Here is a 14,578-nt window from a genome sequence, read left to right as displayed (position 1 = left end):
AGGACAAGTTTCTATTTATGTCAATCCGTACATAACTTTATGTATAATAATAAAAGGAGTGTTTTTTTTTTTTTTTTTCCAAAGTATATGAATACACTTCAATTCGTATCTAAACTCTTCAAACTGTACTTTAGCATAATTGATATAGTAGTTATTTGATGTATTACTATTTACTCCATTTATTTGATGTATTACTATTTTCTGAAAAAACATAAATCCCAATCTCATCAAATTTGTCAAAGTGCCTACTCTATTTCTATGTGAGTATCTTACTTGGACAATGAACAATGTATTCAAAATATGACATTTTACGGAGGACATTTAGGCCCACTTAAAGAGTCACATTAAAGAGACTTAGGTTGATATTGTGCCATCAAGAAAATTTGAAATTCTAGAAGGGCTGGAGAAAATTCCAAAAAAAGAAAAAAGAATAAGAAATTTCAACTAAGTTGTCAATTTTAATTTTAGTAAGAAGCATTAGCATTAGCAATGTACATATGATGAATACAATTTTAGCTTCTACTATAGGAAAAGTATTGTGTAGAACAGACTCACGTGAGTCCGGTCATACAAACAGAAAAAAAAAAAATATATCAATTTATAAGCAGGGGGATGAGGATGGGAATGTGCACTATAAACCGGACTCACGTGAAACGGTCTAACGCAAAATCTTCTCCAACTAATATTATGAAAAATATTACTCCTTAATGTTTATAGCTCTAAGCCTTGATCGGTAAATCACTGCTAGTTGACTGATATAGCTGGCCTGGTTTGACTGGTTAGTTGTAAATAATTAATTGTGTTAGTGTTTGGTATATAGTTGTTAATTATTAGTTGTTTCAGTTAATAAAATAACCAAAAAAACTTAATTGTTAATAACCTAAAATGAAACTCCTGTTTTGAGTTTTTTTCAAAAGGAGAAAAACTCTTTCAAAAAGTTGTTTTACCAAACACTCAAATTAGTTTTTTCATAATATATTTAATAGACTCAATAAATTAAAAGCTCTTTAAAAATCTATTTACCAAACAAAGCTTTATTAACTTAATATTATGAATCATACGTGTTTTTTAAATCTTCATATATGGAGTATTTCTATCTTATTGCTGCAGCAAGGCCTAATAACTTAGTTAAATTTAAGAATTACTAAGCATGTAGTATAGAGTATTACGGAGTACATATGAAGTATTATAGTTTACTTATGAAAGACCTCGAAGAGTGTGAAATCCAAAGTAAACCTATAAGTAGTTGACTTGTAAAATAGCACAAAAAAATTAGGCAAACTAATTAAGAAAGAGTGAAAATTAAGGTAAAAATTCTTAATTTTATTACTCCAAGCCGTAAGGTTTACTTTGACGTACAAATAGAAGACTTAATGCAAGACAAGTTGTACGTGAAACATTAAAATTGTACTAGTGCACTCTTATTTTTCTATACACTTGTCCTTAGATAATTGAAGGTACCTTGGGTCTCACGATCCATTTTTATAATATTCCTTTGTCAACCAATGGCAATCTTGCACTATTGCAGACACTTTCATTTTGATAATGAGTTATGATGTTTTGCTAGCAAGATTCTAGTGAAACCTACAGCTTAATTTTAAAAAAATAAATAAATAAAATATATTATTAATCAACTATTCAAAAAAAAATTATGTGATGCTAGCTGAGAATGAAATTGATATCAATAAATAAAATAACATTAGTAAGAAAAACATAAAATTGTTCAACTACTACGTAATTTATAACTACGAATAACATGTTTTGATCATCACATCCAAATATCATAATTATATAATATATAAACGTAGAAAATATTTAGGACCTTAAGGTGACGTGTTTTTTTCATTTTATAAAAAAATAAAGTTAAAGAATTAACTATAATTAATTAGATTTCAGTAAAAAGTAGAGTCGATATATAACATAGGGTTTTTTTAAATTCAAATCAAATAAATTCAGGTAAAGAGATCAAATGAACAAGCCCAATAAATAAACCTAATTAATTTTAAAACATATATAAGTCCTTTCAAGATTGCACACAAAGAAAGAAGACCATTTCTACAAGAATACCATTGACGAAAGAACATAGAAGAGATATTTTATGGTCAACAAAAGCAACTTGAGCCCAATATAGGGTAAAAAGGACCCCACTTATATAGAAGCCTAGACATGTAGCTAGTGGCTGTATTAAGGCCAAATCAATATCATTACTCTTCCATGTAATATATAGATATTCCCAATTGGAATCTTCTTCTTAAAATGTACTCCAATCACTATAATACTATAACACTTTACCACATAAATATGTTAGTACATAGACTACATACATAATAGAACTATAGACTATTGGTTAAAGATACATGAGAATGAGAGATCCATTATTTTTGACTAGTCGATGGTGTTGTTTATTAGTTTTAGGCAACTTTATATCTTAATATCCATTTGCTTGCACAATTAGGGTATTTTACATCTTTTTGGGTTTATCTTCTTATAAAATATGTTCCGTCTCAATTTACTTATCTTGTAAGCATTTATGTACACATAAATTTATGAGATAAGAAAAAGTATAGAGAACAAATTGAGCTGGTGAGGATGAGACTCGATTTAAGAAAAAAAAAAATAGAGAGGAAAAAATGTCGATAAAAGGAAATGATACAAGTAAATAATTTTGATGCACCAAATATAAAAATGATGCAAGTAGATTAGAATGAAAATAATACGAAGTAATAAAATATTACTACTAAAGATAATTAACATTGACCTAGTTAAGTATAGGATTAAAATTAAGGATAAGTTTTGGTAATTGTAGTTTTATTGAAGTAGTGAGAACATAATAAGCAAAGTCTTGTGCATGTTAGGTAGGTGCCCTAGGTGCTGCTGCCCCAAACCATGTTGTCTCTTAGAATAATAAGTATCTAGAATTATTTTGATTTTTTGTTAGTTAATTTCTCATGTGTCATGTCCGACTAGCTTTCTTAGTTTGAACAATAATTAATGGCAACACAAGAAAATAAAGTAGAAAAAACAATAATAATAATTGAAAAAAAGAAAATTAGAATCATGAGAAAAAGGCACAAAATAGTTTGCTAGAAATTGTACGCAACTAATGTTTATGTAATGTAGCAAGGCACAAAAAACTTCTCTTGCTTTTGCAATTTTGCATGTATCATGTTATGTGTTTCTCTCAATTCAAGCCCTAGCTAGACTGCTAGAATATCTAATCTCTAAAGTAACTAGCTATCTAATTAATTACAAAGGAGTCATAATAAATTGACAATTTCTTTCACGCGAGATAAAAACCTAAAATAAAACGTATAGAACAAAGGAATTTATATACCAAATGCCGATTTGATGACTTAGCTATTAAAATAGCTACCAAATTAAACTAATCAAGTAAATATCTCCATAAAATTTAAACATACGCTGATATCAAAAAAAAAAAAAATACAATTAGTTTCACACTATTTAATTCATGGGAGTACATCAAGCTCTAAATTACCCAATTAAATGAATTGTTCCGTAAAATAAATAGATTATCTACTTTAAACACGTATTACAGTGTACCGATCTTGTCAAATTGTATACAGCTATAACTTTAAGAGGCTTATGAAAGTAGTAACAAAAAAATGACTAAGAAAAATAAAACATTAGTAACGGAAATAAATCAAAAGGTCTAGCAACTTACTATAAAATATTTGTAATTAACCTTGTGCAACTATGCCTACAGTTTATAATAATGATAAAAGTTTGCATAAAAAAAATAATGATAAAAGTAAATCACATTTGCCAGCACACTGGATCAAAATCAAATCCAATATAATCAGTCAAATGTGAATCCACTAATGATGAGATGGCACACACAATCAAAGATTAGTTGGCGGCTTTTCGTAACATTTGTTCTAGAGGTCACTTTACAAAAATAAAAATGGTAAATGTACTTCCAATTGCAGCAATGAGCTACCTATGGTTAAAAAACAAGCTAGGCATAATGAATTTACCACTTGTGGTCTTGGGAGTCTATCATGTACACCCGGGGTTATTTGCTCATTCAATCAACAAAGTAGTAAAAATAATACTACTTCCGTTAATGGTTATCTGTAATTTTGAGGTATTATTTGTGAAATATAAAACATTCAAAACTTGCAGATAACCATTAATGAATTAGCACTTTGTGGTCTTGGGAGCCTATTATGTACACCCGGGGTTATTTGCTCATTCAATCAACAAATGAGTAAAAATATTATTTGAAATTAGCAAATGACCTCGATGTACGGTACACCCGACCACCCGGGTGTATATAACAAAGTGTAGTGGTCTTGTGGGGGGAAGAACCAGCTGAGGGACACAAAAAGGAAGAGATCGAAAATTAAGATTATTGACGAAGAGCCGGAGAGTAATATATTGTGCTACTGAAATCACCATACATTGTGCGTCTCTTAAATATCATAAAAATTAACATATACTTTGTATTGGAATTGATGACATGTTATTATAAACAAAACAAGCAATTAACATGATGATTAGCAAAAGCCGACCAATTCAATTTCAACAAGTAAAATTTTAAGGAGCTAGGTCTCGTTAGTTTCACCTTATTTTTGCTGAACTGAAATTATTTTTACTGAATTGAAATTATTTTTGCGGAACTAAATTATTTTTACTGTACATAAATTAATTTTACTGAATTGAAATTATTTTTGCTTAACTGAAATTTTTTTTTTTACTGAATCTCTTTATATTTCTTCTTCACTGAGTTTTACTGATCTGAATTTATTTTTACTGAACTGAAATTATTTTTACTGAACATAACTTATTTTTATTGAATTGAAATTATTTTTATTGAAGTGAAATTTTACTGAATATTTTTTTTAAGGTGAAGTGAACAGGGTCTTACAAATATCAGGCTTTCTACTTTTCTAGGGCTTCAACTTAAAGACTTAATTATGGAGAACATTAGAGTTTAGAGATAATTAGCAACGACAATTTCAATCAGTAAAATTAAGTTTCAATAAATAGTGTTTACTTTTGATCCAAATATTACAAAATTAATATTAATAAGTTTTTTTTTTTTTTTTTGGCAGCCGAGCAAAAGGGAGTTAATCCCCAGAACCAAAACACTTCCTAGCAGTAATACAAACACTAAGGCAATGAAAATTACAAAGGCTATTTCTGATGCTGCTTAGTTTGTCTCTCACTTGCAGAGCTCCATTGTAATCTCCCTGCAGCCAACTGGCTATTCTGTGATCCTTAGCAGATACTCGAAGGTGCCATATCTTCCTGCAGAGAGCTTCATTTATCCCATCCTGCATAGTATTGACCATGTTTTGCACTTTGTCACTTGAATGCTCAGGACCTTCCCCCTGCACAAAACTTCCATTTGTGAACTCGATAGTCCATCTCCAAAGCGTTTTGTACCTGCACTTAATACAGTCTATATCTAAGGTGGCCTGCCTGCAGTCATTGGTACCCTTGATCAAGGAGACAACCCTCCTGGGCCCTTCATCCTCCCTGTTGCTGTGTTTGTTGTTGAAGCCCGGAGGTCCAGCTTTGTCATCTTCTGTGTCACTTGCAATAGTCCCACAGCTGTTCCAGTTCCTGAATAAACTCCTAGTTTCCACCCTCTTAATAGTGGACATTGCATTCTGATATACTTTCGAAAAAATCATTTTATTTCTAGCTTCCCAAATGCCCTCAATCCCAGCTAGAAAAACTTGATAGCTTGCCTCTAGACCCCTCGCCTTGTCGCATAGAATCTTCTGCCAGTTTTGAATCCAGGTAGAAATAGGAATGTGTTGTTGGTGATCAGCATTTATGCCCAAGATACATCCTTTCCAAACATGACTAGCGAAGATGCAATCTCGGAACAGATGCTCCAAGGTCTCTAGGTGGTTACTTCCCATGTTATCCATGCTAAAACATAGTTGGCATGAGTGATCCGTACCCAGCCCTCGTCTTCTTCTTTCACTACCAACTGGCAGAGCGTTTTTAAAAATTTTCCAAAGCAGAATCTTTTGTTTTGGGCTGCCTGACCATTTCCAAAAACTTTTCCAATTTATGATCTTGGTAGGGGTTTGAGGATCAAGCTGCTGGCAATTTAGGTGATGTAGGAACTTGTAACCACTCCTAACAGAGTACTCACCTTTGCTCTCCCCATTCCAGATAAGTAAATCCTCAAAACCTCTCCCCATTATCGGAATTTTGGCAATCTTTTCAGTTGTGTCATGATCGAAGAGTAGGTTGCATTCCTCCAGATTCCAGCCACCACTTTCACTGATAAGGGAGCTCACATTGGCAGTGCTAGAGGTGGCAAAACCATCATTTCCGCCAGATATATTCCCATGAACCCAAGGATGGTGAATTTTAGCGTCACACCCATTCCCTATAGACCATAAGCAGCCTTTTTTAAGGAGCTGAAGACCCCATCTTATCCCTTTCCACCCCCATGAACCTAGATTGTGGTTACACCAGTTGCTCTCAAACAGATTTTTCTTCTCTATTCCATATTTTGCTCTGAAAACCTTGCTGAGTAGTGATTCAGTCCTCGTGATGATCCTCCAACCTTGTTTAGCCAGAAGAGCTTGATTGAAATATCTTGCATCAAGAATGTCGAGACCCCCTTCCTTTTTAGGAGCAGTTAAATGCTTCCAGCTCTTCCAATATACTTGTAGACACCCATTTGTATCTCCCCAAAACCAAACTCAGTGATGAGTACCTTTCACGTCGAATCATAATCGAATGAAACGAAAGTGTGGAAAGGTCTAGTGTTGCGGAAAGTTTTTATTTCTTTTCTCTTCTCTCTGTTTTTGAAAACTTTATTTTTAAGAAAACAGCCAATCCAGTTTGGTTGGTCCATGATATGGATCCAATAATAGTGTAGTTGGATGGGGCTTGCAAAGACCTTTCCAACGATATATTATAAGCCCAATTCCGATGAATATTGAGGAAGTTATGGCCAATTTACTAAACTGGACCCGGTTTGAGCTTTATGTACGGCCCAATGATCTTGGGGAGGGCCTAATATGATTTATCATTCCTAATGCAATTAGGAATGGTTTTAGTCTTCTAGATTCTTCTAGAAGGTTCTTTTCATTCCTAATTCAATTAGCATTGATACGTTGACTTTGTTGACTTTTCAGAGTTTTAATCAAAATCAAATAGCATTTTCGAAGAAATTATATTATTTTATCCTCCAGTACGGTAAACTTATCGGATTTTCGAAAACGCGTTAAAATCAAGACTGGCATCCAACCCTAGGCCTTGGCGCCTGGAACCAGGCTTGGCGCCAGGCGCTAGCCATTGGCGCCTGGCGCTAGCCACTGGTGCCTGGCGCCAGCTAGCCAGGGTTGGCGCCAACCTTGTTTTGCGTGCGTCAGACTCTGTTTTGTTAAATTACCTTTTTTGGCTGATTTTCTCTATAAATATCGTATCAAAAACTCTGTTTTCATGGACGAATTCTCATTAACAATTAGTTTTAATTAGCTTTTATCAACAATCATTAATTCTTTAGCATTCTTTCATTCATCTCTTTCTTACTTTGTTTTCATACAAAATTCCGCATTCACAAGATCTAGAAACACCTAGCCATATTCGAAGTTGCCTTCGCCCTAGACGTGAAAGGTTTTAATTTCTGAGGGTTTGGTCCCAAATCTCTCTTTCAATTATTTAATTTAATTGTTTTGATTATTATTTTCCTTGAAGTTACTAACGCGTGTATTTTGTTATTAGAAAGAGGTACGAGGCATCAAAGTAAGTACTTTAATTGATTAATTGATTTATGATGTAGAAATCATGTTTATATTGTTATTATGATATTCCTAGTATCATGTCTAGGGTAATTTTAATATTAAATATGATTGTTACGATGCTTCCTATATTCTTCCTAATATTTATGATTGCTAGTATCATGTTAGGGTTAAAGATTTGATTTTTATTGCTTAGTGTCATGCTAAGGTTTGTTATTAATCTTGTTAGTATCATGCCTAGGATCTTGCTTTTATGCTTTAACATGAATATTATTATGATTATTATTAACTATGATTGCTATGATTATGATATTCGTTATTGTTCATGGTCATTATAATTTGTTATAATAATGGTTCATGATTATTTTATTTATGATTATTATTGTTGCTTGATTATATTTGTTATTGCTTGATCACCTTTGTGCATGTTTAAAGGGAATTTGGTACTTGTAATCACGCTTAATAAGATAATTAATAATCTTGTTAGGTTAATTGTGATTATAATTCAAGTGATCGCCAATAATAGATTTGTTTGTGCATTATATTCAACCAACATAGATTAAACAGGTTTAGGGTTAACCTATTGATTGCATGTTAATTAAAAAGCGCACATGAATACGATCAGAATAAAGTAGAGGCCTATTATTAGGGTAGGTTCAATCTCTTTTAGGTTGGATTTGTACCATCATCCCCGAACCCTTATTTGGTTCTAGACCTTATGGAGTTGACGATCTCTTGGATCGTTAAGGGGTGTAACCTTCACCTCGTGAACGGTTTACAAGTTCCTTAAAAACTTGTTGGTGACTCTTTTGCTCTATCTTCTTCCCTTTTGGACGCCACCGTACTTTAGTGTATGATCACAGTGGGGTTCAAGCTAGTGGGATTTTAAAGGCTTGAAATTATTCCCTACAATACTCCTTTGTTTTCCCTTTTCCCCATCCACCAAAATTTAGCTACCATGCTGTTGATTTTTTTTAGAATACTCATTGGGCATTTAAAAACCGAGAGCACATAAGTTCCTAAGTTAGAGAGAACAGATTTAATTAGAGTTAACCTTCCAGCAGAGGAGAGAAAAAGGGAGTTCCAAGTACAGAGCCTTTCTTTAACCTTTTCAATCATGAAACTAAAGATTTCTTTTTTTGTGGATCCAAAGTCAGCCGGAATACCCAGGTAAATCCCAAAATTGTTGCTCACTCTGATGCCCAGAGTATCACCAAACCCCTTCACTTCTTCTTCTCTTGAGTTTGGGCTAGCCAGTAAGATAGATTTATTTTCACTGATCACTTGGCCCGAGGCCTTGCAGTATTTGTTAAGGACATCCTTAAGGGCCACAACATTACTCTTCTTCCCTTGTAAAAAGAAAACTGAGTCATCTGCGAAGAATAAGGGACTAATTTTTGGAGCTCTTTGAGATACCTTCAGTCCTCCAATATTACCCAATCTTTCCTCATCCCTAATTAGACCAAACAGGCCCTCCATGCATAAAATGAAGAGATAAGGTGATAAGGGATCACCTTGGCGAAGACCATAGCACGGCCTAAAGGGGGCCTGGGTGCTACCATTGATTATCACCGCAAACGAAACAGAGGTGACACAATTCATGATGGTTTTAATCATTAAGGTGGGAAAGCCAAATTTGAATAAAACTGCCTCTAGAAAATCCCACTTAATTCTATCGTATGCTTTACTCATGTCTGTTTTAATTGCCATCTTCCCTTTCACACCTTTCTTAGTTTTCCTAATGTTTTCCAAAAGTTCATGCGCAAGCAAAATATTATCCGAGATGGCCCTACCAGGAATGAAAGCATTTCGAAATTGGCTAACCAAGTCATTGATGACCTTTCTAAGCCTATTAGTAATACACTTTGATATGATCTTGTAAATAACATTACACAGTCCTATAGGCCTCAGCTTATCCATGGAATCTGGGTTATCACACTTTGGAATGAGGGCAATGTTGGTAAAGTTAAATTCACGTAAAATATTACCTGAGGATAAGGCTGATTTAACCGCTTTAATGACATCCTCCTGCACCCAGTTCCAATTCCTTTGGTAGAAGCCAGCCGAAATTCCATCTGGGCCTGGCGCCTTCCATGGTTGCATAGCAAAAAGCGCGTTTTTAATCTCCCTGCTCGAGTACGGCTTTGAGAGCAGATCTTTTTGGTCCTCCGAAAGTGACTTAGTGATACCCCTTGTACCTTGTTCCACTTCTATCTCTCTGTGGATTGCAGAAAATTGGTTGGCCGAGGTCGAGCTCTCGCTCACACAGTACAGGGCTTTGAAATAGGTTGTCGCTATTTCTGCTATTTGCTCCTCTTCCGTGACCCAGTCACCATTACCATCCTTAATTGCTTGCAAATTGTTCCGTGCTTTCCTTCCTTTGACAAAGTTGAAAAAATACCTAGAACAAGTATCCCCCGCGTAGCTCCAGTTGAGCTTCGCCCTCTGTCTCCAAAAGCAGGCCATGTTCTTTGAGTACTCCTTTAGCTGTTTATTAATTCTTAAAAAATCCTCTTTTTTGCCTTCACTTTCAAGGAGAAGTTGCGCCTCAAGTAGATCACTCTCAAATTTGTCCCAATTCCCATTCCATTCACTTCTCTTGTCGAGAGTCCATCGCTTGATCCCTAATTTTGATTCCTTGATTTTCCTAGCAAGGCGGTACATCGGGGAACCCCTTTGTTCCTTGTTCCACCTTTCTCGAGCCACTTCAATACAAGCAGGATACTCCAGGCTCCAACTATCCAGTTTGAATCCCCTTTTCTTTTTCTTGGGCCTTGGTTGAGTTTGGAGAACAATTGGTGCATGATTTGAGATTTGGATCAGTTGGTGGGAGATGATCGAGTGAGGAAATAAATTTAGCCACCTTGAATTTGCATACCCCTTATCAAGCCTTTCAAGGACTAAATCATCACCCTCTCTTCCATTTGACCAAGTATATCTAGGCCCTTGGAATATTAAGTCATGGAAATATTAAGGTCTTTCCATTCATTAAAGATGTTAGCACCTCTAATGTTCGAAACGTTTTGTCCTGTTTTATCAAAATGTGAGTCCACTTGGTTAAAATCCCCGACTATCACAATTGGGATATTTAAGGAAGGACTAGTCCATTGATTAAGACAGTCCCAAACCCCGCCACGGTAAGAAGTGCACGGTTCACCATACACCAAAATCAGTCTCCACATTCCATTAATACCGTCATTAACGTTTACAACAATGAAATTAACACACGTGAAGACAACATTAAAAAGGGACCTGTTTTTCCATCCTAGCCAAAGTCCCCCACTAAGACCCTTAGGATTAACACCTTTAAAGTAATTGAAACCTAAACTTCTAAGACGATTAAAAACTAAATCCGGATTACTTTTAGTTTCCGCAAGAAAGATAAAGTCCGGACCAAAAGACCCAACAAGTCTTCTAAGCTTAGGAATTATCGGGGATGTTGGGCTTTTAATTCCCCGACAATTCCAAAAGAGCCCAATCACTGAGCGGGAGGTGGTTGAATTGGGTCAACCACCGCAAGCCCATCACCTGCATAAGTTAGAGAAATGCAAGCATCAAAAGAGAAAAAAGGACCTGGCCCAGGCCCGTGATTGGAAGAAGATGGTCCAGCCTCTGGGGGTCCGCCGCAATTAAGGCCCTTTCCTTTCTTCTTTTTCCTGGCTAGAAAGGAGTCAGCATCATCTTTAATCTCCTCTATAAATTGAATTGAAACCAAGTCAAGATCAGAGATTGATTTCCTCTTCAAAGGGCAGTGCTCTCTTTTAAAACGTCTCTTGTTCTTTCCTTTCCTGAATCGTCTTTTCCTCATCGATCTTCCTCGTCTGTCTTTCGCATCCCACCAGGAAAAGATCACTGCACTGTCTGACATTGTCTCAACCGGATTTGGTGATTCAATCTCATTGTTCCCAGAAATTGCAACCTCAAGGCGTTCTATCTGCGGCTGGGTTTGTTGTTGCTGTTCTGCTTGTGCATCAACGCTGCGCTGATCCAGCTGATTATCTTCTTCCACCTCGACCTGAACTTCCCCATTCCAAGGTGCAAAGGGATCCTCCGGGATTTTCCCTGTTTCAAAGGCATCTTCCTCCCCCTCCCCTTGGAAATCCATTGGTTCGTACTCCGGCGAGTCAGGTTCCCTGATTTCCACCGCCCTAGGGTTGTTTTGGGAGTCGTACTCAACAAAGAAGCGCTGGTTATAACCGGAATTGTCAAGTCTTCTGCCTGCGATTTCGTTGTTGAGTTCAACCCTCAATTGTATCGCCGAGCTCATAAGAACATCGAACCTCAACCGTTTGATTTCCGGTCCATAATGCGGGGTTAGTTCTATCATGTTTGTGTCTGCATCGAGCTGAATCCCTGATTCCGGTGCCAGATCAGCAGCCGCAACGAATTGATACGGATCACCACTCAAAGGGTTAATTTGGGTGTTGTTGTTGGTTAAGGCTTCCGAGGCTTCCGCTGCGGCTGGAACTGTGAAGGGATTTGGTCTGTTCTCATTAATAAGTTGTATAAAAACAATTTTAAAATATTGCTACTAAGGGTCTGTTCTCATTAGATTATTTCAGTTCAGCTCCTAATTTCATTCTCTCATAAAATATTCATTTCAGTTCAGTTCAGCTCAGCTCATTTCAATCAATGAGAACATGCCCTAATTTCTTCAGCTTAATTTCAGTTCAGTCACTAGTGGAAAAAAGGCCATCCGTAACAGGCAAAAAGGGCCCATCCGTAACGGGCAGCGTCCGTTACGTATGAGGCCGTTACGGATGGCCATTAGTATTCGTAACGAGCACCGTCCGTTACGAATAACTACTTATTCGTAACGGGCACTTACAATGTCCGTTACGAATAAGTAGTTATTCATAACGGGCGTTTCATGTGCCCGTTACGAATAACGGGTTATTCGTAACGGGCATTATATCTGCCCGTTACGAATAGTGTTTGATGCAATTAAAAAAAATCCAGCACGTGCTAGCACATGCTGGATCATTTTACCAAATAATGAGATAATTTGTTTTTTTTTTTTTTACACAAGTATAATACACAGATAATTTTTTTTATTATGACACAAGTATAATACACAAATAATTTTTTTATTACACAAGTATAATACACATTTAATATACTATAAGCAAAAATATATTCATTATCACTTCAAAATTTATCAACTTGCTCATATAATGTCCCAAGTTTACATCTTAAGACTAAGACTAATAAAAGAGCAAAAACAAATCATAATTGTAACAAAACAAGTTTTATCCCAACATTTGTGGTCCGATACGTTGAGTCTTAAGCTCCCTTGTGTAGATATTATATGCTCCACCTTCAATAATTTCAACAAACCAAAATTAACATAATTGAAAAAACAAAAACAAAAAAAAATCGAAATTAAAAAATTAGTTGAATCTGCCCGTAAGGAAAAAAAAAAAAGTGAACATGAATATATATATACAAAAATACTTCTAATATACCACATTATAATTAATCAACTATAATTCCCCTTTCAATCGGTCAATGAAATGCGATTATGATATGCATTCTTTATAGGAATCCCATTAAAATTTTGCAGTATAATCCATAGCATTGAATTAAGGGGTGCTCTTAATTTTAATTTTAATTGTTAATCGAAATAGAGAGATAGTAATTAGTAAAGAAACTAATTGCCTCCACTTTGTAAAACTTGGTTTGCCAACAAACACGAGGATTAAGAAACTGCCCATATTTGAAAACCCAAGATAGAAAAATTGATAACTACTAAAAACCCAAAAACACAGAGAAATAGTACCTGAAACAGTTTGAGCTCTAATTTGAGGCAAAGCACGCAGCTTTGAAGAACGAAAGTGAGATTGAGATGAAATGGCTAAAAGTGAGCAAATTTAATTCCAAGGTTGGAGTTCTCGGATGAGAAAGAATGATTCAAGTGTCCTCCATAGACCTCGATTATAGCAGATTTCGATGTCAAATTTACAGCCATTTTTTGTCTGTTGAGAACAATCCCTTTTTATCATAATACAATCATAACACAAATATGCATAATTCCTCAAAATTCAAAAGAACAACTATAGATCTACAAATTATGAACGAGAAAATCCACACAAAATGAATGAACACCACCGCCGTACACTTACCATCACCACCGCCGTACACTTACCCAGATTTACACCACAAACCCATATTTACACCCACAAAGCTATCCGACCACCACAAACACAACTGTTCTGACCCGTGACACCCACCCTAAAAATCAAGAAAGTTAGATTCGACCATGAACACCACCCTCACAAACCCACAAAACCCATGAAATCCCCAAAAAACTAATTTGAGAGTAAAACACCAAAAATTGAGGAATTTAAATAGAAAAATGAGAAAAATTTACCTTGGTATTGTATGTGGAAGGAGAAACAATGGTCTAATTACCTTGGTTTACCGTCGAGATGAGAGAATTAGAGAAATTGAGTGAGCAACAGAGAGAGAGAGAGAGAGAGAGAGAGAGAGAGAGTGAGTGGAAGTGACGATAGAGGAGAGAGGATAAAGAGGGGTGAGGCCAATAAGTAAGGTTGATGGCTGGAGAGAAACCCTAATCGTAATAACTAATGGGCTATGGGCTTAGTTGGACTAATTTATTTGTAACGGGCACAATGTGTCTGTTACGAATAATATAATATTCGTAACGGGCAAAATAGTGTTGGTTACGAATACTTATTTATTCGTAACGGGCACTAATTTGTCCGTTACGAATAATATAGTATTCGTAACGGACACTATTTTGCCCGTTACGAACTTCGCCTGTTACAAATAGCCTGTTACGAATGAGATTTTTTCCACTAGTGAGTTCAGCTTCAATCAGT

The 14,578-nt window shown here is 35.5% G+C and overlaps 1 protein-coding gene and 1 long non-coding RNA gene across 2 annotated transcripts; both read right to left on the bottom strand.

Annotated features, from left to right (window-relative positions):
* Positions 1-5,090: 5,090 nt before the first annotated feature.
* Positions 5,091-10,918, bottom strand: LOC145636092 (uncharacterized). Its single transcript, XM_081687549.1, has 3 exons — positions 10,741-10,918; positions 8,828-10,681; positions 5,091-6,655 (listed from the first exon to the last, which is right to left on the bottom strand). Exons 1-3 carry the CDS (start codon positions 10,916-10,918, stop codon positions 5,091-5,093), a joined length of 3,597 nt encoding a protein of 1,198 aa, XP_081543675.1.
* A 1,889-nt stretch (positions 10,919-12,807) lies between these two features.
* Positions 12,808-14,262, bottom strand: LOC145607006 (uncharacterized). The gene is made up of 3 exons (XR_014105484.1): positions 14,107-14,262; positions 13,516-13,967; positions 12,808-13,053 (listed from the first exon to the last, which is right to left on the bottom strand). It is a non-coding gene; the product is annotated as an uncharacterized LOC145607006 (long non-coding RNA).
* Between the last annotated feature and the right edge of the window lie 316 nt (positions 14,263-14,578).

Source organism: Chenopodium album, chromosome 1 (genome assembly GCF_948465745.1).
Source record: "Chenopodium album chromosome 1, dcCheAlbu1.1, whole genome shotgun sequence".
Taxonomy (NCBI): domain Eukaryota; kingdom Viridiplantae; phylum Streptophyta; class Magnoliopsida; order Caryophyllales; family Amaranthaceae; genus Chenopodium; species Chenopodium album.
Note: the sequence above shows the minus strand (reverse complement) of the source record. Positions and strands in the feature narration are given on the sequence as shown.

Bases quoted from the DNA above. Each gene is read 5' to 3' on its own strand.
- LOC145636092 (XM_081687549.1), bottom strand. From the start codon at position 10,918: ATGTGGAGACTGATTTTGGTGTATGGTGAACCGTGCACTTCTTACCGT. The intron at 10,682-10,740 runs GTGCTAACATCT...TAATATTCCAAG, and splicing joins AAACGTTTCGAACATTAGAG to GGCCTAGATATACTTGGTCA. The intron at 6,656-8,827 runs GTACTTGGAACT...GGTGTCTACAAG, and splicing joins AAAGGTTAAAGAAAGGCTCT to TATATTGGAAGAGCTGGAAG.